Here is a 26404-nt window from a genome sequence, read left to right on the forward strand (position 1 = left end):
ATGCTATTTTGTTGTTGTGGGAAGTCTTTATACTTCAATATGAGAGTGCAATGCCTGATGGAGGCCAAATTTACTACTTTTGTTCTAAGAACCACAAAGATCTAGGGTGCACAGAATTATTTTTCCTGGATTTCAAGAGACCATTATTATTAATTATTTAATCATATTATTTAATGTTATTATTTAATCATATTTGCTGTAATGCACAGGCAGAAGGAACACGGGACTACATTTCACTAGCCACTGTACAAACACAGAGAATATCTCTCCACAAATGTTTACTGCTTCGAGGCATGATTTGTAGGGAGGAATATTATCTTCTCTTGTGTCAGCTTAAAGAATCAGAAAAAAACAGCAAGCTCCCAAGGCCTGTGAATAGACAATAAATACAATTTAAAAATGAGAAACTACATGCAAGCTTTGAATAGGCAAAGTGGAGAGATACGACTTTCTCGTTAATGTTAAAGTATTGTTGTAAAAGTATGGCTCATAGTCATCCCCTTCCATGGAAAAGAATTATCATAATACTTGCTCTGTCCCAGTTAAAACTTCCTGTGACTCTGTTAGCTGGCAGGAGAAAAAGCAGAGTGCATACCTGTGCATCATGTTTTATGTTTTCACAAATTTTCTTTTGGCAATCACTAAGAAAAATAAGGTGCAGACATAATGTGGAAAGATGGACCTTCCAAGAAAGGTTCAATTCAGATTCTCCTCTATGAAGTTCATTCATTTAGAATTTCTCTCTTGTGGTGTTTGTAGGATTGTTAGAAGAGGGAGAATCCAAAGTCAATGGTAAAGATTATATCAGTTCAAAGCAGCTATGGTTTAACTTTTATCATTATGATGTTGTCAGGTTTTCATAGAACATTTTGTAATTGCTATTTTAATTCATAGCCTAAGGTGCATTTCATTTTATATGTTTTATAAACATTAATGTTTGTGTGTAAATATTACACTGTGTTATGTGCATATGGTAAAATGATCTCCATTTTGTTGAGCTAGAAACAGAAAGTTCAGAGACTGAGTTGAAACTAGAAGGACCTGAGATGGTACCTAGGATTAAAAAGAAAGTTCTGTATTTGAATTAACAGAAGGTATTGGGAAGTAATTGTGTGAACAGGGCAAATCACTGTGGGGAAGGTGATGATGCCCTGCAAGTTCAAAGCCTAGCTTACCGTTTTATGTGAGTTCTTAGAGATTCCTGGCTTACGGCCCTGTACATAAACCAGGCTTACAAGAAAGTACCAATGATCAACTCTTTATGATTAAGGATGTTTTTAAAATACAAAGGGTAATAGGTGCTAACTAGGTACAAAGGAAATGCTGAGTCACTGATTATTAGAGGTGCAAATCAGTAGAACTAGTGACAATGCAATGAAGAAGTGGTTATGAAAACTTCTTTCCATAAGTTGAATTCAGAATAAGATAGGAAGAGTTTGCATCTCTGAAAGTTTAAAATAATAAATACATAAATAAAAAATCTGTTTTAGAAACAGAAAAAAAATATTAGGAAGAAACTGAGAGGAAAGTATAATGAACACCTAGATTTACACAAATTTTCTTTCTCTTTCCGCCGTAGACAGTTCTGGATTTCGATTATAATCATTATAGTTCAAAATTATTGTGTTGTGAAATTAAAGTAAATGCTGTTATTTTAGAAACTGTTCAATTTTGTGTTCTTCATTTTTGTTGTTAACCATCTCTTGGATACATGGTGGGATGACTCGCACAAGTAGAGTGCTGCAATGGATGGTTAGAAACTCCTCAGAAGGGACAGGCAAGGTAGGAGAGGCAGTGGGGCGGCCCTGTATGTTAGAGAGTGTTTTGACTGTCTAGAGCTTGTCAGTGATGAAAAGATCAAGTGTTTATGGGTAAGAATCAGGGGCAAGACCAACAAGGCAGGTACCATGGTGGGAGTTTGTTATAGACCACCTAACCAGGATGAAGAGGCAGAAAAAATATTCTATAAGCAGCTGGGAGAAGTCTCATGATCGCTAGCCCTTGTTCTCATGGGAGATTTCAACTTACCAGATGTCTGCTGGAAATACAATACAGCAGAAAGGAAACAGTCTAGGAGGTTCCTGGAGTGTGTGGAAGATAACTTCCTGACACAGCTGGTGAGTGAGCCAGCTAGGGAAGGTGTTCCACTGGACCTGTTGTTCGGGAACAGAAAAGGACTTGTGGGTGATGTGATGGTTGGAGGCTATCTTCGGCGTACGATCATGAAATGATAAGAGTTTTTGATTCTTGGAGAAGTAAGCAGGGGGGTCAGCAGAACTGCCACCTTGGACTTCTGGAAGGCAGACTTTGGCCTGTTTAGGGGCCTGGTCGACAGAGTCCCTTGTGAGGCAGTCCTGAAGGGCAAAGGGGTCCAGGAAGGCTGGACACTCTTTAAGAAGGAAATCTGAAAGGTGCAGGAACAGGCCGTCCCCATGTGCCAAAAGACAAGCCAGCATGGAAGAAGACCAACCTGGCTGAACAGAGAGCTTTGGCTGAAGCTCAGGGAAAAAAAAAAAAAAGAGAGTTTATGACCTTTGGAAGGAGGGGCAGGCAAATCAGGAGGACTACAAAGATGTTGTGAGGCTATACAAGGAGAAAATTACAAGGGCCAAAACCCAGCTAGAACTTAATCTGGCTACTGTCATAAAAGACAATAAAAATGTTTCTATAAATACATCAGCAATAAGAGGAGGACTAAGAAGAATCTCCATCTTTTATTGGATGCAGGGGGTAACATAGTGACAAAGGATGAGGAAAAAGCTGAGGTACTTCATGCCTTCTTTGCCTCAGTCTTTAGTAGTAAGACAAGTTGTTCTCTGGGTACCCAGACCCCTGAACTGGAAGACAGGGACAGGGAGCAGAATGAAGCCCTCATAATCCAAGAGGAAATGGTTAGTGACCCGCTACACCACTTAGACAAGCACAAGTCTATGGGGCTGGATGGGATCCGCCCAAGGGTACTGAGGGAGCTGGCAGAAGTGCTCACCAAGCCACTTTCCATCATTTTTCAGCAGTCCTGGCTAACTGGGGAGGTCCCAGTTTTCTGGAGATTAGCAAACGTGATGCCCATCTGCAAGAAGGGCTGGAAGGAGAATCCAGGGAAGTACAGGCCTGTCAGTTTGACCTCGGTGCCGGGGAAGTTTATGGAGCAGATCATCTTGAGTGCCATCACGTGGCACGTACAGGATAACGAGGTGATCAGGCCCATCATGGGTTTGTGAAAGGCAGATCCTGCTTGACTAACCTGAGCTCCTTCTATGACAAGATGACCCACTTAATGGATGAGGGGATGACCCGCTTCCTGGATGAGGGGAAGGCTGTGGATGTTGTCTACCTGGACTTGAGTAGAGCTTTTGACACCGTTTCCCCCAGCATTCTCTGGAGAAACTGGCTGCTCATGGCTTGGACAAGTGTACGCTTTGCTGGGTAAAAAACTGTCTGGATGGCCGGGCCCAAAGAGTTGTGGTGAATGGAGTTAAATCCAGTTGGTGGCCAGTCACAAGTGGTATTCCCCAGGGCTCAGTATTGGGGCCAGTTCCCTTTAATATCTTTATCAATGCTCTGGACGAGGGGATCGAGTGCACCCTCAATAAGTTTGCAGATGACACTAAGTTGGGTGGGAGTGTTGATCTCCTAGAGGGTAGGAAGGCTCTACAGAGGGATCTGGACAGGCTGGATTGATGGGCCGAGGCCAGCTGTATGAGGTTCAACAAGGCTAAGTGTCAGGTCCTGCACTTGGGTCACAACAACCCCATGCAATGCTTCAGGCTTGGGGAAGAGTGGCTGGAAAGCTGCCTGGTGGAAAAGAACTTAGGAGTGTTGATCGATAGCTAGCTGAATATGAGCCAGCAGTGTGCCCAGGTGGCCAAGAAGGTCAACAGCATCCAGGCTTGTATCAGAAATAGTGTGGCCAGCAGGACTAGGGAAGTGATCATCCCCCTGTACATGCCCTCAGCACTGGTGAGGCCGCAGCTCGAATACTGTGTTCAGTTTTGGGCCCCTCACTACAAGACTTTGAGGTGCTGGAGCGAGTCCAAAGAAGGACAACGAAGCTGGTGAAGGGTCTAGAGAATAAGACCTGTAAGGAGTGGCTGAGGGAACTGGGGTTGTTTAGTCTAGAGAAAAGGGGGCTGAGTGGAGCCCTTATCACTCTCTACAACTACCTGAAAGGAGGTTGTAGCAAGGTGGGTGTCAGTCTCTTCTCACAAGTAACAAGTGATAGGACGAGAGGACATGGCCTCAAGTTGTGCCAGGGGAGGTTTAGATTGGATATTAGGAAATATTTCTTCCCTGAAAGGGTTATCAAACATTGGAACAGGCTGCCTAGGGAAGTGGTTGAGTCACCATCCCTGGAGATATTTAAAAGACATGTAGATGTGGTGCTTGGAGACATGGTTTAGTGGTGGACTTGGCAGTGTTAAGTTTATAGTTGGACTTGATGTTCTTAAAGGTCTTTTCCAACCTAAATGATTCTATGATTCTATTGTTGCTCATGATCAGTGTAGCTAACTACAGTTGCTCTGTGAGGAGACTTTGAAATCTCGTACTAAGTTACTCAGTTCTGCAATGTATAAATTAATCTAATGTTGAAGTAATGAATGGTTATGTGCTAAAAGTTGTTTTAAAATTCCAACAGAAATGACTAATAGTATACAATGCATCTTTAATGAAAACAGTGCAACAAACAATATGCTGCACACAGATGTTTAGCGTTACCACTTTGGATATGGTGCTCACAAGTCCTGCTGCAAGTAGTAGATATATTGAAGCAAAAGGCTGTTTAGGTCTCTAGGGACTGCTGGGAGCAATTGGAAACTTTCTCTCATAAGGAATTATGAGATATTTTCAAAACACAAACAGGAGTTAGGCAGCATGTGATTTCAGTGAGAGGTGGAGATCTGGCTTCTACCTTATGCTGTTGAAAACCTTTATGTGCTTCCCTGGCAATGTTCCATAAGATGCTAATTTTTATTATTAAAATCATATCCTTTCAACTTTTTTTTTTTAATTTTAATTTCATTTTTATAAATACATTTTAGCAGATGATAACATCTACTTACTATTTTTCCCGTACCACACAAGGAAAATGTAGATTTAACTGAAAAGGCTGAAGAGATTGGGGAAAGGAATAGTGTCAGAGCTACAGACAGCCCTTGCGATGGACCCAGCCTGATAGACCATTATTTCTCTTCCTAGATGTGGCCATGGAGTGCATTGTTGCCCACATAAATTGTTCTCATCAACCATTGCTTGCTGTTCTTTTTCCTGAGGGATCTTTAACCATCCACCATTAAGTGTCCAGAAGTGCTTGGTACCACAATTATGTATCCTCTTGTGTGACAGGAATGGTCCTGTCATTACAGGACAGGACTTTTTATGCAACATATTAGTTAATGGATGTGTATTGTTCATGTGATGGGGAATCACCTGTATATTCACCATCTGAGTAGAAAATGGAGGTTAAAGAGGCTTTATAAAAGACTCCAGAAGAGGCTTCATGATCCTGGAAAGTTAGATGGTACTGTGTTAGATATTTGAACAAGTACATTTTAAAATAAACTTTAACAATCCTAAATTCCTGAAAATAATTACATCTCTGAAGGTCTGAAGTAGATATTCTGCCAGTAAGCAAGAGCTCTTCCTTCTTCATCGTTTCCATAAGCCAAATTCTGTCCTTCCCAAGTCATAACAACTCAAACACAACTCCAGTGAACTTTCTGTGATTTAGGTATTGTTTCAGGAGTGGATTCTTGTTCAAGGAAACTAATATACGTATGCATAATGATAAGATTGCGCAGATGTTCATTGTTGTCTGACTGGAATGGATTAATCATTATTTAGTTAAATTTCTTAGTTGAGTCCTATAAATTAGTTTTCTGTTTGAGCTGAAATGTTGTATATGCAATGGTCTCTTTCTTGTATGTTACCAGCAGGCAAGTGAGGTGCTGGAACTTTTTTGTCAGTCCTGGTCTCCTTTTTGAAGTGGAATTGGAACCTTCCAACTCCAATACTTTTAACCTGGATCAAAGAATTTTGAAGTATCATTTAAATGTGAGCTCCTATTTAGTCCATGCTAGAACCAGTATAACTGAGTAAAGCCTACCTCAAAGAAATTTTAAAGCAAAAGATTTTTCCCATGAGTGCACCCAACCAATCTGGAAATATTTTCCCTTGGAGTTTTCAAAACCAATTTAGTTCACAAGTGATTTAGACTTGGTTTAAAGAGAGCCTGTCAGTAGTTGTTTATATAAAGAGAAGCAGTTTAGAAACTTCTTTCAGTGAAAGGAAATTTAAAGTGAATCACCAGAGCTTGAAGAATAATAATTCCTGATAGGGGGAAAAAAAGGAGTCAAAACAGTAAAGCTAACAAAAGCACTCAGATCTAGAGAAGATACCATAATTGAGGAAACCTGACTGACAGTACTAAAGCAGCAGGAAAGCGGAATTGATTTTTGGAGCTGTATTATACAAGGAAAGATTGGCAGATATACTATATACTAGAAAAACACCTGCTGTGCACAAGGAAGAAATGCCTCCTTTATATATTGTCCTTTGATATTTTTAAGATTATTGATGAGATAAGGTTATCCTTCTGGCTGCAATGAGTTTCTGTGGATTTGACTATTACACAAAGCTTTCAAAGGAAGATTCTAATCATCTTTACATTATCCTGGTATTTTCTAGAAAGAGATTTAACGAATCTTTGCATGAAGCGTAATTCAACTTAAAGTTTAAACTGATAAAGTATGATTCTCCTTTCAGTTTCCAGTAATTTAAAACAAAATGGCACTAGGAATAAGTAATAGTAACACCTTTAAAATAAACCTAATTACATCTACTGTTTATTAACTGCAGAAGCATGGGAAGCTGTTCCCTTCAACTTCCATAGCTTTGTCCCAGATAATATAGTAAGACCACTAAAAGAACTTGTGTTGTTAAATATTGAACCCACTGTGACATGTAGTTTTTGACATTCTCAGCTTAGCACTGTCATGATCAAAGGGTGTTGAGTGCCTTTCAGGGAAGACCTCTCACATATGACTACACAAATGGCATGTACAGTGCTTTCAGTGGGGAGCACAGAGCATAGCATTCCCACTTCACAGATGGAAAAAGCACAGGCATACAGAAAATTATACTCTGCTTTGGAGAACCACACCACTGTATCACTAGAGTACAAATTATGTCTGTGACACATTGTACAGAGGGATTATAGGGGTTTTTTTTTAAAAAACAGAATTAGTTTAAAATTAAAAACTGTGGTTAAATATAGCTGTGACTGTATTGATAGTGTGTTACAATCCAGTCTCCTCTGCATTGTACAATATTTAAAGAAAAAGTTATCAAAACCTGTGCTGGCATCCCAAAGGTGTCAATCTTATGCAAAACTTTGATTTCATTAAATCGAGTCACTGATGTATTACTGATTCAAGGAGAAGATTTGTATTATTGAATTACCAATATCATGTCACACACAATGCAAATGCTTCTTGATGATTTTCTTTGAATCTAATATCTAGACCAAAGATCAAAGGAATATTTTAACATGTGAAATTCTAATGAAAAGTGTGTCCCTTACCACTTCAGAGAGGATTGTAAGAAGGTTTCAGAACAGTCCCATCTTCCTTACACTTTTTTCTTCATATAGCATAGGGCTGGTGACGTGAGGTGATGTGATCTAGGTAGTGCTGGTTTTGTCTCTTCCACTTCTTTTCTACACTATTTCTGTCTCTTCTCCCATTTTCTCTCACTGTTTGTGACATTATTCCTTCATATGACTCTGGGTTGTTAGGTTTTTTCTCTATCTACTTCTGGAGTTCATCAGTATCCCAGTTTAAAATCTGGAGCCTTTTTTGATATATAATAAACACCATGACTGCCCGATTTTCTTTTGATGGCTTATAAATCTTGCATCCGTATTAGCAAGATAATGTAGTTCAATAGGAGTAGATTTACAGGGCAGATCGATTAGTGCTGAGAACCCAACATCCTCATTATTCATATTCAGGAGCTTTAACTCACGCTAGACCTGGTCTGCCCCCATGGACTGAATACCAATTAGCAGCTGGAGTACCTGAGGTGTGAGACAATTTTCTGGTGCAGGTTCATCTGAAAGAAATTGAGTTCATGTACTCTTGAGACCACTCAACAATGTGAACCAAGGCGTTTCAACTGGGGACAACAAGGAGGTTTGCTTCAAAACCATGCTCTGGATCTGAACTCAAACACTAATACAGTCATATAACACATTTCAGCAAAACACTCCAAATTTGTTTCTAATTTTGCAGCCTCAAGATTCTGGTATTTTCCTTGTTTCTTTCACGCATTATTCACTTTCTTCAGCTTATGTGTGTAATTATCCAATGACTTCTTCTTGGAGCCATTCACAGGTGTACAGCGTAGGCAAAAGATATTACTGTTCTGATTTGCTGTCCCCTTTCATTTGCTTCTTGCATTTATAAAGGATAGCAGGATATCATGAAACTGTGAAATCCACTTGGGAGGGGAGAAGTCCCTGGCCGTTCAAGCATTTACATGTTTCTTGCAGCTGAGATTAATTCAGCAGAATATGGGAGACCTTATCCTCTTCTTAACCAAGTACAGTGTCAGACTGCTTGAGAGAGAATAAGTCGTCATTTGGGACTTCACATTTCAGTATACTAATTCTTGTGAACTGGCTGTGGTATTTTTTCTGTGTGGTTAGCCGTTATATTTTCAAGCTTTGTATTATTTTGTAGAACTTTTTAAAGACTGTTTTCTTTGCCTCATTGGGAATCACTACTCTGTTATTAGGATGTTATGGCATCAATAGTGAAATGTTAGAACATTGCTCATTTTGATAACAATAAACTCCTCACAATTTGTTATGAGACCTGTTATTTTTAATCTTCTCCGCAGTAGCAAAAATAAGACTATAAACAGAAATGGCCAATGTTGACATATACAGCTCAACAGAAGAACGTATGAAAACTGTTTTTTTAAAGGTGGAGACTAAAGTTTCTGTATTTTGGCAGTCAGCAGCGATGATCTGTCTTCTCTCTTATAAGCAAATAGAAACACATTTGATAAGTAGTTTTAGAGATCATCACCATCAATTGTAGATTTTTAGGAAGAATTCAGTTTATTGTTGCTTTTTTAACTAGCTGAACTGTGTAATGCTGATATTAAAACCGTTGAAAGCAGGCTTCTCAATGCTGCACAAACAAAAGCAATCCAGTATCTCATTTACATTCCTCTCCTGATGTCTGCAGCAGATCTATAAATAGAATAGGCTACACACAGAAATTTATTATTACAGCTGATAGCAATTTTCTTTTGCAAAGGTGTCTGGAGGCGTTATTCATGAGATTCATTCTGGTAGACTCTCCAGCTGAGATCCTCACTCCCCAGAACTGCAGGTGGTCAGTTTAGAAACACACTAATCAACAGAGACTGTCACAAGACTTACTTATTTCCCTCTTTTAAAAAATGCAGGAGTTCTCTCAGCTCCAGATTATTTTCTCTAGCCTGATAGCGTGGATGTTATAAGCAGTGAACAGATTTTTAGAAATCACATGTGTTTGACATTTTATCACTGAACATTCTAATGATTATGCTATTATCAGGAAAAAGGTAACGGCTGTGATTTGATACAGCTCACATCATGTCTTCTGCACTCATACCCACGGGCACATGTGACCTTATCAAGTATAAGACAGACATGTTTCTGTTCAATATGTGTAGGATGTGTAGTAATCACATGAACATCCTATCTATCTGTCATCTAATTTCAGTCATAAAACAAGGAGAAAATCAAATAAGACCTTTAATGAAATTATATTTATAATAAGTGATAGATGGGAATGTCTTACATTCCTGCTTTTCCTATCTGATTTTGGTTTTCCTACCGTATCAGCCATTGTGCTATCTTTATATACTATAAAAAAGATAATTCACACAAACGGAACATGTACATTTCTAAACATTTTGTTTTATCCCTGTCACGGTTTAAAGCTGGGCCAGCTATTAACCAGGTGGCAGATGCTCTCTGTTAACCCTCTCCCCCCCACCCCAAGGGAAAGGGAAAAGGGAGAGAGACTTATGGGTTGGAAAGTTAAAACAGTTTTAATAAACTATAATAATGAAAAAGAGTATAATAGTAATAATAGAAATAATCAAATATATACAAATATACACAAAACTAAGATCAAGAGCTTGGAAATCCTCCTCAGGCAGAGTTGCTCCCCCCAGTACAGGCAGAGGGGAAAGGCAGTACCTCCCCCCAGCACAGACAGAAGGGAAAATGCAGTAGCTCCACCCAGCACGGGCAGAGGGCAAAATGCAATAGCTCTCCCTGCCATCACACCTGCAGGCTTTTAACTGGAAAATTGGCAAAGCTGGTACCAATCAGTGGGAGACAGGAGGGCCCCTCCCTCCTGGGCCCCACCTCCAGGAGGCAGTGGGTTAGTGATAAGCAGGAAAGTGAGAATGACATGTATGGGATGGAATACCTTGCCGGTCAATCCTAGGTCACCTGCCCCGTCCACTCCTCCCTGCAGGTACAACTCCCTTCGGCTCTTCACTCGTAAGCAGTGAGGAATTTAGCAGTGACCTTGGTTTCTCTAAGACTAATTGGCCTGGTTTGGGCCAAACCAGGACAATCCCCTGCTCAAGACTGATTACAACTTACTTTTTCCCTCACCTATTCTAATATTCTTTCTATGACTGAGAACATAAGATACATGAAAGTAGAGATATTACCTGTTTATTGTGGTTCCATTTCAATATAATCACTACTGTAAGTATTCATATTTCAATTTTTCTTTACATCCTGCTGTGTTGTCACAAGCTATATGTAATATCTGAATGTACAAATGTTGTTTCCATTTGTAAAGTAAACTAGTAACTTTACATCTTTTGTTTTCACTTTCTTTCATTTTCTCAGACGTAATAGAAGAGCTGTTTTTCTGTAGCAGTTATTTTGACTATGTTATGAAAGCAGCAGCACAGCTAACTAGTAAGACATTGGAAAAGTCACATATCTTACTATGAAAGGAGAGATAAATTAAAATAGAAAATTAAAAGAACCTGTCAACGCAAGTCACCCATAAAGCATTCTGGCATCTCTAATGCCAGGTACACAAGTAACAAAAAAAAAAAAAGAGAGTAAAAACAGAGAAATATTTTACAACCGTAAGTCAAATGTCCCTGATTTTCTGTGAGTGTAAAACCCATCCTGTTTTTTTAAGTGTGTTTTGGTACTTATACATATTTTTTTGTTCTTCATTTAAATTTGTCAGTGATGCAGAAAATTGGTTTTGTGAATGCCCTAAACTCTACTCTGGAAAGCTCTGCCAGTTCGCAACTTGTGATGAAAATCCATGTGGAAATGGTGCTACATGTTTTCCAAAGTCCAGGCAAGATGCCGTTTGCCTTTGTCCATACGGAAGATCTGGCATCCTCTGCAGTGATGGTAAGAACCATATTCTTCATGCAGTGGTCGTAGTTTTTAGCATTCATAAAAGCTGTGGTAAGAAACAAGTCAAATGGTTTGAAGGCAAAACACTGAAAGTGACAACCTCACCCACCTACAAACACAGCCCTGAATCCAGTCAGAAGCAGAGAATGTCTGAGCTGAGCACCCTCCCCGCGTGTTGTTTCATAAAAGTGTCGGCCACAGAAAGGGAGACGGTGGGATCAAAGAAGCTGAGAGTAGACAAGCTAGGAAATACCAGGTAGCATCTGATGTTTTAGTAATTTACCTGGAGAAAAGCTGAGAGAGAGATTTGACTGAGCACTCTGTTGCGGAGGCTCACAAAATAGATGAGGCAGGTAAATGTTGTGGAAGTTAAAAAGTCGAATGAGATAGATGATAAAATCAAAATGAGATTTATTCTAATCAAAATTGTTTAGCACTCTGACAAACATTAGCAAACCACAGGTTCAGGATGTCAAATGAAACTAATACTACACAGCCGACTTAAGAATTCCTAAGCTTTAGAATGATGACCCAAAATGCACAATCACTCACCTACTAAGGCAAGGGTTCTCAACCTTGAGGAGTTACCTTGGGTGGTGTCCTGACCCAAGTGGAGGATCCCTGACTGCAGTCCCGCTGCTCTGAGGAGGACTAACTCAATTTGCCCTTCAGCAGGACTCCGTTTATACCCTAGTCGAATCTGATCTGTGGTCATATATGGCCATGTCAGTTGTTATTGGCTGAAGGCCCCATGAAGGCCCCATCTTCTGGCAACTGTGTATGTGACAATAGTCACCGTAAAGGCGCAAAAAGTAAGGGCACAAAAAGAATCAGCGGTCGCTATGTTTTAACAGTTGGAAAGCCCCGGTCTTTATCAGGGCGGGTGCACCTGCCACAAGCTCCTTCAGAGAAATTAATTTCTTGTGTCATTTGATTTTTCTTCTACTTAGGAAAGCATGACTTTGTAAATTTTGTAAATAAAAAGTGTATAACCAATACTTTCCAGATTGTAAAAATACCATCAGGTGCTAAAATTTAATTTGTTTCTTAGGTCAAAAAGAGGAACAAATTAAAATTTACCAAGTGCTTTGCTGTGAAACAGCAGACAGGATTAAGGGAAATTAATACAGCTAAGTAAATAGGTCATTTTGACTAATATTATCAAATGAAGGGCTTTTATTCCTCAAGCATTGATTATAATGATTGTTCTAGGTCAGAAATTCCTGTGTGTGCATATCTAGGGTATTCTTTTCCCCTAACACTCAATATAGCAAGAAGTAATGATTGAAAAATCTGTGTATACAAAATAATCACTGGTTCTGAGCTGATTCAGCAGTGCATATGAAATGCCTTTTAAAATAAATATTAAGCAATGTTCAGGTTGGATAAAAGTCTACGTTGTCTTTTTCTTCATATCATATACATCTTCACCTCTTATTTAAAATGTTAATTAGAAGAAATTTCCAAAATTTTCAGTAGATGAACATTTATGTTTTATCCATGTTTTCATCTAACCCTGATAATGATAGCCAGTAGCAAATATGTAGGCAAGTGTATGAAACATGTATGATACTGCCTTGGTAATCTTTCATAGCTTGCAATAGCACAAGACATTGGGGTTTCCTGTGCTGGGGATGGTATTTGGATTAGCCCTTGATTGATTTCTGTTCTTCCATGCACTTCTCTAAGTGGTCTTTGAGTCCATGTAAACTTGATATACGACATCCTGTGGCAAAGAGCACCAGAGTGTAAGTATATAGCTTGAGCAGAAATACTTCCCTTTGTTTGCTTAACTGCACCAATTGCTAATGACATTAATGCCTCAAGCTTCTGTGTTAGAACGGATGTTTCAGAGTTGTTCCCTCTTTTATGAATGTTTCCCTGTTCACCTCCTGATTTTATACATATCCTTATTATATCGCTCACAAAATTATTTCTGAATAATCCAAGTTGATTCATTCATTTTTGGAACACCAACCATGCCGTATCTTTGGTCATGCCTTTCTTTGTTCCTTCTCAATTCCACTGCATCCTCTTTAAAATGAAGGCCCAGTGCTGACCACAATATTCAAGGTGTGATAATCATAGAATCATAGAATGGTTTGGGTTGGAAGGGACCTTAAAGATCATCTAGGGCCAACCCCCCTGCCACAGGCAGGAACACCTTTCCTCTAGACCAGGTTGATCAAAGCCCCATCCAACCTGGCCTTAAACACTGCCAGGGAGGGGGCATCCACAGCTGCTCTGGGCAACCTGTTCAAGTGTCTCACCACTCTCACAGTCAAGAATTTCTTCCTAATATCTCATCTAAATCTACCCTTTTTCAATTTAAAACCATTCCCCCTCATCCTGTCACTACTTGCCCTTGTAAAAAGTCCCTCTCCCGCTTTCCTGCAGGCCCCCTTCAGATACTGGAAGGCTGCTATGAGGTCTCCCTGGAGCCTTCTCTTCTCCAGGCTGAAGAGCCTCCCTCATCCTGTCTTCATAGGAGAGGTCCTCCAGCCCTCTGATCATCTTCGTGGCCCTCCTCTGGACTCACTCCAACAGCGCCATGATGCCACTGCTTTATACAGTGGTGTTTGATATTTTCTGGTTTACTCTCTGTCCTTTTCTTATGCATTTCTTCCATTCTATTTCCTTTTAAGAGTACACTGACGTTTTCATGAAACTGCTTATTAATACTCCTAACACCTCTTTCTTTGAATGCTGATGGCGAGTTCAGAGCCCACCATTCTGTATCTAAGGCTGGCACTGTTTCTGCAATCTACTTCAATTTACATCTGTCAACACTGAGTATTATCTAACGCTTTTTCCCTGTAGTCGTTCAATGAAGCTCTTCAGCAACTCTTTGTACTTAGCTGTCTCTAAATTGAGAGTCTGAGTAAAAATTTAGAGAGTCTAAATTGAGAGAAAGTACACAAATTCATTAGTTTGATTAGACTACAGAGATGAAGGCTTTGAAAGCACAGAAAGGATGAAATTTTATTGAGTGGAAAGAGAAAACTCTCTGGATCATCACAGTAAGCAAGAAAAATGCAGAACACCCAGCTTCATAGGACAGAGTGTAAATCTAGGGTCAATAAGCCCACAACATAAAAAATTATTAAGATATGAAAAATTATTTTATTGAACTGTGTTTTAAGAGTTTGGGAGGAATAGAAAGCTGCAAAAGGCCTTTTTATCACATAAGCTAAAACTGAATAAAGAGGGGAGAAACAGAGCCACAATGCAATGAAGGTTGGGTGCAGCCTTAGGGATAGCACTAACACCATCAAAGCCATACTTTTGATGAAGTATTTGAAGATAATGATAGATTGCCTAATTACAATGGTAGAACAATGTAAATTATATTAGAAACAGAAGACAAATTTAATTGTTTACTATAACAAAATGAGTAGCCCAGATAATAAATTTATTAGAAAGAAATGGTCCGTAAAATTTAAAGTCTAGGCACATGCATTTTTAATGAATCATCTCCCATTTAAGATATACAATAATATTGTCTCTACTACTAAGATTAGTAACTAAGTGTATGCTAATTTGTGGCTGAAACACTGAAGAAAACCTTGCTTCTCCTAAATGCTTGTCAAATAATAGTTTATCTTCATAATAAATGTGCAAGATGTTACAATGATTAGTTGATAAAATGAATACAGCAAATGTACCAAATACAACTGCAGATTTCATGCCAGCATTGCTGCTCCCAGCAATAGAGATTATTTACAAAAGACGAAGTAAAGATAAATAAAGATGTGGACAAAGCCACAAATAAGCCAACTGCTACAGGTCATGCCCATATCAGAGCTCCAATTGCCATCTGTTAAAAGTTGGAAGACACACTAAGAACATCAATCTCTCAAATATGTAAGAAAAAGTGATAATAAAACTATTGTCACTATTAAATGGAAAAAAACACCCCAAACCAAAACACTTGGCATGACAAGTTAAAAGTACATCATGCACAACATTCTAAAAGTGAGAAGACTATAGGGCTACCATAAATATGACAAATGAGGCAAAAATTTAAGGACAGGTAGTAACTTCTATTAGACAAACCTACATAAATATGAGAAAACAGACAAGCTCCTGGGACTAACAAGGACTTCTCTTCCATCTCTGAAGCCGATGAAGCACACTGCAGTCTAAGTAGGCTGGGAAAAATTGCTCTGAGTTTATCTTAGTTACATTGTGCTTGTTTCAGACATCAAGAAAAGCTTCCTAAAAGCATGTCCATTTTTCCAAATATATAGTAAAATGCATTATCTCTCACTACACATCTTTCCTTGCTTTTATCACTAGATTACCATGTTATTATGACTGCAAGTTGACCATTATATATCAAAATCTCTCTAAAGAAGCTAAGGCTTAATGGTCCAACAGGGACAGGAGATGATAATATGTTAGAAGAGAGAACAGGCTCTGCTGATCAGGGGAAGGAGACAGCCAGACAAGCATACTGACCAGCCAACTATTTACATGTGGCTGACCCTTTTTGTCCCTGTATCCCTCTATTTTTCCACATTTGTTCCTCCCCAAATCATCTAATTCCCTCTTTATCCCCACCTTTTGTTCCTCCCTTAAGCATCCCATAACTCCTGCGTTGTTCCGAAATGCTCTTCACCTGCACCCCGTCATGTGTCCCATACCCCATGGCAGTTACATCCCTCTGTCCAAAAGGTGCTCCAGCATTGACTCGTCATGGTAGGTGTCAGTACTAGAGCTGAGGGTCTCCTGGAACAGCCCTGGGAGGGGCCCAGACAGGGTATCCCTTCCTCTGAATCCTTAATTTGGGTTCCCACCTGCCTTTGGGCTCTGTGCTCCTCTGGGACTGTGGAGATGGACCTGTGGTGGACTGATGGCTCCTGGGATAGGGCTGGGAGTAGTTGGGGCTGGGTATTAATTGAGTTCCCCCACCTGCCATTGTCTCCCTGTGCTGCTTTGTGGGTGTGTGGGTGAGCATTTATCACATAACCAAACACTGTTGATTTGAGAAGTTAAATGCTCCCATGACTTTCAACTCAGGGGGGTGAAGTTGCCTGAAACAAGAACTTAGTCACTTACTAAAATAGAAAACAGGAAATATTTAACAATGCACACCATCAATATGCAACAATTAGGAACAGAGACTATGTCTACATGGACAGCTTGACTCAATCATCTCCTAAGTGACTTTGTTTTTTCAAGCTGTACATAAAGGGATCTATATCATTTAAACTGAGCTGTTATTGAGCTCTGGCTTTTCAACAGTTTTGTGTGAAAGGAGACAACATTCAAGCCCTAGTCTGATAAATTTCCTTTCACATTTAATTTAGTAAAAAGTTGCTTGCATTGTGTTTCTTGCAGATTGTAAATCTCCAGTATTTAGGATCACGCTGGTAAATGAACATGTTTACAAATAGCACCATTTCAGACCAAATGAATACACATTCTCCAACAGTCCTGTGAACATTTTTTTTTCTGTAAAATGCTTTTTAAAATACTTCCTATGTATTTGATTTTTCTATTTTTAAAAGTTGATCAGGAAGATGTATCAACAGCTCAGGATGGAAGCAAGTGAGGATTAGGTGAGCACTAGAACTGCCTGTCATCCAGGGAGATTTGTCATTTCATAGAATGTAAGACTTAAATGAAAATCTGTGGTACTTGCTCAATCCAAAGAGAAACCTTGAGCTCAGACAGTTAGAGATGTCCGTATCACCATACTTCAAATCTTTTAAAATGAAGGAAAATTTTAATTATAATAAATTGAATATAATGTGGCCAAATCACTGTTGTTAACATGAAATAAAAGTCAAATAGTTTTAATGAGCTTAAACTATTAAAAATGCTGTTGTATCTCACCAAAATAAGCAGAGCTTAGCACACTGTTCTAGTACCTCAAAAAAAAAAAAAAAAAGTTGTTCAATTGCTACTCTCTCTGTAATCAGCTTTATTTCTTTTTTTGTTTTTTTTTTAACACTTTCATCTAAGTACAGACTGGGGGCATTCCCTGGTTGGTACAGGAAACTGATATGGTCTGTAAAATATAAGGCCAGTATGTTTGAAATATCTGAGTGTAAGGAATTTTAAGATATAAGACGCAGAAATTTTAAAGAGGAAATATCAGGTTATTATTGTACTGTGGAGTTGTGATGGTCTCCTAAATGTGAGTGAAGTAGAAATGGTTCATTCACCAGGAATGGAAATGAACACCTGGACTTCTAAACTCTTGATGTTGTTGTTAATGATATGTTACAGAAGAAACTGAGCCCTTCTGGGAAGCTGTTGGTCATAATATGTAGCATTTTGTTAAATCAGGAATCAAGAGCAAGTGCTTTGTAAGCACAAGGGTAAATTTAAAAGGAGAAGGATTTCAAAGGAATGTGCATTGCTAACATGAGTAATTGTGTCAATTGCAGTGTTTTAGACCAAGCTTCAGTGTTTTAGTTTCACTGTGTGTTTCACATATGTACATATGTGACAACATAAAAGAGTCCTAACTGTGACATTGTATTGGATAAATAGACACTGAAAAGGGCCATCCACAGCACGCGTTCACAGCAATCTGTAAGTATGTTCCTTGAAACATTTCTGAGCAACATTTGTGGTAATGCTTCACAGTCCAAAAGATTCCAGCAGGTTTTCTGTAGGGTGTATTCCCCCCATGTATAAAATTCATTTCAAAGTGCTGAAGTGGGAATAGTCACTTGCTCCAAAGCTCTGTAAAGTGAAAATCAACCTGCAAGCAAATTGCTTCTGTGCAGCTATGTTTGGCACACAGTGTCACCTTCAGAGTTGTTTGGGTCTGCAGACTAAATCGTGCAGTCCAGTGACAGCAGATGCCCAAAGGGAATTTCCTCAGATAAAAAAACTGCATCGCAAGGTTTCTGGTCAGTGGTAAGAGACTTTGGGGAATGCTGATCAGGGTTGCTCTTCTTCCTGTTCAAGATAATTTATTTTCTGGGTCATTTGCTTTTAGCTGAGCCTTAATGTCCCCCTGCCCTCCAATGTGAGGAATGTCATAAAAATTGTACAAAACACACACAGGCACACTCCCTTCCACACACACTCTTAATGTCACTGCTGTATTACCAGTTTTTTAGATTCATATTTTCATCCTTAACAGTGAAATCACTTTTATTATTTCAAATCTCAGCTTCCAAGCAGAAGTACAAGTTATTAGCCATATGATTACACAAATAAGCTAAGCTAATAGGGCCTGTGGGCTCCCTGAATACTGATACCACAAGACAAGAAAAAGGAATACCTAAGTATTTACTGGGGGCAGGGAGGGGAAGGCATACACCTGAATTACGCATTATGCAGATCACTAACTCCTCATACAATAGTCTTCCAGATATCGAGAGTCTGCTAATACCAACTTGAACTCTCAGCTGGCACTGCACCACCCAGCAGCTCCAGCACCCCTTATCTTTTCCTCCTTGAGCTTCCCAGAGTTTTCCGTGAGGAGGGCGGGTTGCACATTAAAGAAAACAACTTTAATGTAGGGCTAGTAAAACATGTAAACTAAATGTCAGCTTAGCTCCCTCATCTTGTCTCTCCTTCCCAAGTTCTGCTACATATATTACACGTCCATACAGCAGGCCTTCCACCTTATTTCCATGTGTCCTGGTTTTGCAGGGACAAAATTTATAGAATCAATTTTCTGTTACGTTTTGTTTCAGTTTGTGGCCAGCCATGGTGATCAAGGCCATTAGCAGTTAAATCCAGAGCAGCTGACCCAGGCTGGCCCACAGGTGTATTCTGTAACATTAATGTCAGGTTCACTATAAATGGGAAAGTTTGCTGGAGGGGAGGATGCTTTTTGCTCTGTTCTCCTCTTCTCTTTTCTCAAAGGTTACTATTCGTGGAGGGACTTGCTACCATTCTATTAGCTAAGTATAATTTTGTGTCTTTTGTATTAGTATTGATATTGGTTTTCTTATTTTATTAAATCTGTTTAAATTTCAACCCATGAGTCTCCCTCCTTTTCCTAATTCCCTTTCTTAGCTGGGGAGGGGAGATAGGGTGATAGCACAACTGGTTATATTTTGGCCCTGGGTGCAGACTAAATGGAGACACCGTGGTCGGTCATCAGGTAGCTCCCTGTCCTCTACATCTCTCTGTGTCTTTCCAGGCACAAAGGACAGGGGAATTGCAGCAGCAAGTTCTTCTCCCTTGACCTGTTAGCCTGCAGTCCCTGTTCTAACACCTTCTAATGTACTACAATGCACAGAGAGAGGTTCCTACCAGAACCTTGTGCTAGAGGTCTGTATGCAAATCAGTATTTAAAATTGATGACTGTAAATATATAGGAATTTATAGAAATGCATTTATAATTTGCTTCATATAGCTTTGTTAAGTGAGCTACTTCCATCAGGAGCATGTGTTGTAGATCAAACATCTCCTCTTCTTGCTGCTTTATTAGAAAAATGATGAGTAAAAGGAGGAATAGTCCAGCTGATTTTAAAATAATTTTTCTAAATTCAGCAAAGAAAACATTTTGTACTCTATTCATCAATATTTCTGTGCTCGAGAGCAAGATTTGGTTTATTAAGAGCTATACTGCAAACCAGTAAGAGAAACAGTGGCTGCAGACTTCCGTTATGACAAAGGGCATTTTTCTGAAGACTTTTATACAGCTTGGAAGACTGAAAAATACAATGCTTGGTAGTACTTTCCATTCCTTTCACATATTTACAAAAGCAATATTGAAAGTTGCTATTTAGGAGAACTGAATAATTCTCATCCCAGGGTGTATATGGCTGCTGATCCTGGAGACAGACACTGAGCTGATAACTGTTCACAGTCAATGATAATACAGAAAAGTGGATTTTCTGATTGTAATTCTGTAGCCTGAAGTTTTCATCTCTTTCTATCCCATTCATCTGTCTTGTTTTTTGCAATGTATTATAAAGCTGTGGTTCAAGATGTATTGGCAGTGAATGCTGAAAGTAACATTAATTTTAACTCATAACAGAAAATTCAAAGATAATGAAACCATTATTCTCTTCCTTCATTTACACTTTATTTTCTTTGTTAAGATTTTTTTCAAACTATAGTTGATTTTTTTTTTTTTTTTTTTTTTTTACCTACCACTTTTATGCTCACCTCCAATAAGATCACAGAATCACAGAATGTTAGGGATTGGAGGGACCTCAAAAGATCATCTAGTCCAATCCCCTTGCCGGAGCAGGATTGCCTAGACCATATCACACAGGAACGCGTCCAGGCGGCTTTTGAATGTCTCCAGAGAAGGAGACTCCACAACCTCTCCGGACAGCCTGTTCCAATGTTCGGTCACCCTCACCGTAAAGAAGTTTTTCCTCATATTTATGTGGAACCTTCTGTGTTCCAGCTTGCACCCATTGCCCCTTGACCTGTCAAGGGATGTCACTGAGAAGAGCCTGGCTCCATCCTCATGACGCTTGCCCTTTACATATTTATAAACATTAATGAGGTCACCCCTCAGTCTCCTCTTCTCCAAGCTAAAGAGACCCAGCTCCGTCAGCCTCTCCTCATAAGGGAGATGTTCCACTCCCTTAATCATCTTTGTGTCTCTGTGCTGGACTCTCTCTAGCAGTTCCCTGTCCTTCTTGAACTGAGGGGCCCAGAACTGGACACAATATTCCAGATGCGGCCTCACCAGGGCAGAGTAGAGGGGGAGGAGAACCTCTCTTGACCTGCTAACCACACCCCTTCTAATACACCCCAGGATGCCATTGGCCTTCTTGGCCACAAGGGCACACTGCTGGCTCATGGTCATCCTGTTGTCCACTAGGACCCCCAGGTCCCTTTCCCCTCCGCTGCTCTCCAACAGGTCTGCCCCCAACTTGTACTGGTACATGGGGTTGTTCTTGCCCAGATACAGGACTCTACACTTGCCCTTGTTATATTTCATTAAATTTCTCCCCGCCCAACTCTCCAGCCTGTCCAGGTCTCTCTGAATGTCTGCGCAGCCTTCCGTTGTGTCAGCCACTCCTCCCAGTTTTGTGTCATCAGTGAACTTGCTGACAGTGCACTCTATTCCCTCATCCAAGTCATTAATGAATATATTGAATAGTACTGGTCCCAGTACCGACCCTTGAGGGACTCTGCTAGACACAGGATGTAGGGAGGCAACTAGGAAAGCTAAGGCCTCCTTGGAATTAAACCTTGCAAGAGAGGTCAAGGACAACAGAAAGGGCTTCTTCAAATACATTGCAGGTAAAGCCAACACTAGAGGCAATGTAGGCCCACTGATGAATGAGGTGGGGGCCCTGGAGACAGAGGATAAAAAGAAGGCGGAATTACTGAATGCCTTCTTTGCCTCTGTCTATACTGCTGGAGGCTGTCCTGAGGAGCCCCGGACCCCTGAGGCCCCAGAAGAAGTCAGGATAGAGGAGGAATCTGTCTTGGTAGATGAGGGCTGGGTCAGGGACCAATTAAGCAATCTGGACATTCATAAATCCATGGGCCCTGATGGGATGCACCCGTGGGTGCTGAGGGAGCTGGCGGAAGTCATTGCTAGGCCAGTACTATTCAATACTATACTGTTTATTCCCCATGCTGTGTGCATTGGTGTACAGGCATTTAAGGGAGCGAGCTGAGCACACCGATTTCACCCTAGGGGGATGGGAGGCCTCCTGGTCTACCTCAACACTAGAGCGTTGCCCCAGTGGTGCAAGCCCAGCTACTACCCCATCCCCATTCGAATCTAGTTTAAAGCTCTCCGAATGAGCCCTGCTAATTCCTGTCCCAGAACCCTTTTGCCCCTACGACATAAACCTTTCCCATGTATTACCGTCACGCCTGGTGTCTTATAAAACCAGCCATTATCAAAGAACCCAAAGCCCTGCCTGTAGCACCAGTCTCGTAGCCAGGCATTAATAGAGAGAATCCTACTATTCCATCCCACGTCATCACCTGAAAATGGAAGGAGGGAGGAGAAAACAACTTGTGCCCCAGACTCTTTCACCAACCATCCTAGGGCCTTGTAGTCTTTCTTCATCCCCCTCAGACTATGGGATGCAGCTTCTTCCCCACCTGTCTGGAAGATCAGCAGGGGGTAGTAGTCTGTGGCCTTCACCAGGTTGGGGAGTTGCCTGGTGATATCCCTGATTCGGGCTCCAGGCAGGCTGCAGACCTCCCTGTGATGGGGGTCAGCTCTGCATATTGGGCCCTCAGATCCCTTTAGGAAGGAGTCTCCAACCACTAAAACTCTTCTCTTCTTCCTTGTGGAGGAGGTAGCTATACGCCTGTCAGGTTTTTCTGACTGTGGTGGGACCTCTGATATAGGTTGCCTCTCCACCACATCCCCATTGGACCGGCTGTATGTACAATGCTAAGATTTACAATGCTAGGGAAGTAGGTAGCCAACCATATTAATATATAGTGGGATAATTTATTATTTGGTTTTGAGGCAATGGGACATACCATACCTTATTACTTGTTCAGTACTGTGAATGCAGAAGAGGACAATGATGAATGGCGTAGGACTGACAGAGAGATACAGGACAAGAACAAGGACAAAAAGTTGATAAAAGGCTTCAGTACTGTCGGAGTGGTGTGTGTTTTAGGCAGAGTGTTAATTTGGAGTGTGTTTTTGCATGGCTCATAATCTGAGCTGTTGAGACACATATCTCTTTTTTACCACTTCAGACTGTACGCTGCAAGAGCAAGTGTGGAAATCAGCTTGGATGGTGTCTAGGCAGGAGAAAGGAAATAACACAATGCGGTTAGCTGTGCCCTCTGCTATTTCAACTAGCCTCAAACATTTTGTAAATAGCATTTTGAAGGACTGTGTTTCAAGGAAAAGAGGGCTGTAAGATTATACAATTGTCGGCACAGTCTTGGCTCCATAGCTTTATAATAAAAAGAAAGAGAATAAAAGTAAAAGGTGGAGTTACCTTGCTTGACACAATTTTACCAATCACTGTATTTTTCATACAGGGTTATTGATTTTTTTCTTAAAAATATTAAGAGTATGGCAAACTTGTCTGTATTAAAATCAAACTAATGAAGGTCTTTGCATGAAAGATATCTCAAAGACTGAATGTTTTACACTGATGCACATTTCACAGAATCACAGAATGTTAGGGATTGGAAGGGACCTCGAAAGATCATCTAGTCCAATCCCCCTGCTGGAGCAGGATTACCTAGATCATGTCACACAGGAACGCATCCAGGCGGGTTTTGAATGTCTCCAGAGAAGGAGACTCCACAACCTCTCTGGGCAGCCTGTTCCAGTGTTCAGTTACCCTCACTGTAAAGAAGTTTTTCCTCATATTTATGTGGAACCTTCTGTGTTCCAGCTTGCACCCATTGCCCCTTGTCCTGTCAATGGACATTACTGAGAAGAGCCTGGCTCCATCCTCATGACGCTTGCCCTTTACATATTTATAAACATTAATGAGGTCACCCCTCAGTCTCCTCTTCTCTAAGCTAGAGACCCAGCTCCCTCAGCCTCTCCTCATAAGGGAGATGTTCCACTCCCTTAATCATCTTTGTGTCTCTGTGCTGGACTCTCTCTAGCAGTTCCCTGTCCTTCTTGAACTGAGGGGCCCAGAACTGGACACAATATTCCAGATGCGGCCTCACCAGGGCAGAGTAGAGGGGGAGGAGAACCTCTCTTGACCTACTAACCACACCCCTTCTAATACAGCCCAGGATGCCATTGGTCTTCTTGGCCACAAGGGCACACTGCTGGCTCATGGTCATCCTGCTGTCCACTAGGACCCCCAGGTCCCTTTCCCCTCCGCTGCTCTCCAACAGGTCTGTCCCCAACTTGTACTGGTACCTGGGGTTGTTCTTGCCCAGATGCAGGACTCTACACTTGCCCTTGTTATATTTCATTAAATTTCTCCCCGCCCAACTCTCCAGCCTGTCCACGTCTCTCTGAATGGCAGCACAGCCTTCTGGTGTGTCAGCCACTCGTCACAGTTTTGTGTCATCAGTGAACTTGCTGACAGTGCACTCTATTCCCTCATCCAAGTCATTAATGAATATATTGAATAGTACTGGTCCCAGTACCGACCCTTGAGGGACTCCGCTAGACACAGACCTCCAACTGGACTCTGTCCCATTGACCACCATTCTCTGGCTTCTTTCCTTCAGCCAGTTCACAATCCACCTCACTACCCGATCATCCAGACCACACTTCCTCAGTTTAGCTGCGAGGATGCTGTGGAGACAGTGTCAGACGCTTTACTGAAATCGAGATAGACCACATCCATTGCTTTACCATCATCTATCCACCTGGTTATGTCCTCATAAAAGGCTATCAAGTTGGTTAAGCATGACTTCCCCTTGGTGAAGCCATGTTGACTGACCCTAGTGATCTTCTTATCCTTGATATGCCTAGAGACAACACCAAGGACAAGTTGTTCCATTTACTGATAACCTTTAACTTTTTTATGTGATTGGATAAAGATGTCTTGGTAAATAATACTTAGTGTAGAGAAGAAACATGATGAAAAATGTTGTATAAAATCTATAAGCAGCAGTCCAGAAACAGATAAAATATGGAATAGCTGTCAAGCTAGATAAATTGAATTAGCCAGAAATATAAGCTTTTGACTCAGGATTAATGAATATTTCTAAATACATTTTATTCTCCAGAGACCAGCATAGGGAGGACTATTTACGAACACTTACTGCATATACCTACCTGCTAAGGATAGGGTAGTTAATTAGATACTGCATCTGGCTTTTAGTAGGTGTGAGAAACTGCTTCAACACTGTAGAGAAAACTGTGAAGAACTAAACAAAATAATGTATAATGGTTATCATAAAACCATGCCTGTGGGGCTCCTATTGCCTTATACAGTATTTCTGCATTTGGTGACCACGTGCCTTATATAGGTATAGCTCCCTGTGGTGGTCACGCACCATTTCAGGTAGCGCCCCAGCACCGTGCACACACAGGAGAGGACCAGCACGGAAGGGATCAGGGGTGAGGTGTGACAGCTAGTTAACAAGTGCAGGTAGTGCTTCTGCGAGTCAACAATAAAAAAAGACAGTACGATCAGGGAATTTGAAATTCCCCAAACCCATCACTGGGCCTGAGTTTCTCACCTGGGGAAGAAGACATGCCCTGGTTCCTGCTGGCCTCCCTGATAACCACTGTTCTGTAAACCTTTGTGTGCCCAGATATTAAGTTTAGCCCACTATTAATGATTTACCGGATTTACTGTTGTTTTGACTTGGGTAATTGTACTACTGATTTGTATTTGTTACTGTGCTGTTATTCTGAGATAAATTGTTTATCCCAAAAGCTGTTGGCTGGTGGTGTCTGTTACTACATCTGGAACCTATTGCACAGCAGGGATGTCTTAAGACCCTACAGTGCTGGATATGTTATTGAATGTACTTCATGGCCCCAGCAAAATGCGGTTAGAACTGGATGAAAAGACCATAAAGAACTGAGAGGAAATGCTCAAGTAGTCAAAGATGGACATTATTTATGAAAATAGCTTCTTGTCAGATGTTTTGAAAGGGGCTGTGCTCAGACATACAGGGGTAAGAAATTAAAAGGTCAATTTGCAAAGAATGTTTAGAGACTGTGCTCTAACCTGGAGTTCAGAGATCTGTGCTCAATTCAATTCACTCCAGACTTTGTGTGCACATTTGTGCAAATAATTTAGTTTCTGAGTGCCCTCCACTACCCGTTCTTTAAAATCAGAAAAAAGGTGTTTCCTTTATTTCACAGAGAATGAGTAAAGAATTTCTAAAACATTTAGCTTTCATGGCAATGAAGACCAGAGACAAAGCACGTGCAGAATGGGTAGGAGTTGCAGGATACAGAGAAGGCTGGCTTCATGCCATCTAACTTAGAAGTCTATAATACTTTACTTACAACCCAATGCTACTCTTGTATTTGGTGGGGTGAAACAAATGTTTTAGAATACTGTTCACGTGACCTGTATAAGGTGGGTGTTTTACATGAAAGACACTGCATCCTAAATGTGCTTAATTTTTCCACTGAGA

At 40.6% G+C, this 26404-nt stretch overlaps 1 protein-coding gene across 1 annotated transcript in view; it reads left to right on the forward strand.

Moving 5' to 3' along the window:
• EYS (eyes shut homolog) overlaps positions 1-26404 on the forward strand; it is a 1023158-nt gene that overhangs the window by 941496 nt on the left and 55258 nt on the right. The window contains 1 exon segment of the mRNA XM_068405393.1: positions 11280-11452. Coding sequence (XP_068261494.1) covers positions 11280-11452 — 173 coding nt within the window.

This window comes from Nyctibius grandis, chromosome 1, assembly GCF_013368605.1.
Source record: "Nyctibius grandis isolate bNycGra1 chromosome 1, bNycGra1.pri, whole genome shotgun sequence".
NCBI classification, from domain to species: domain Eukaryota; kingdom Metazoa; phylum Chordata; class Aves; order Nyctibiiformes; family Nyctibiidae; genus Nyctibius; species Nyctibius grandis.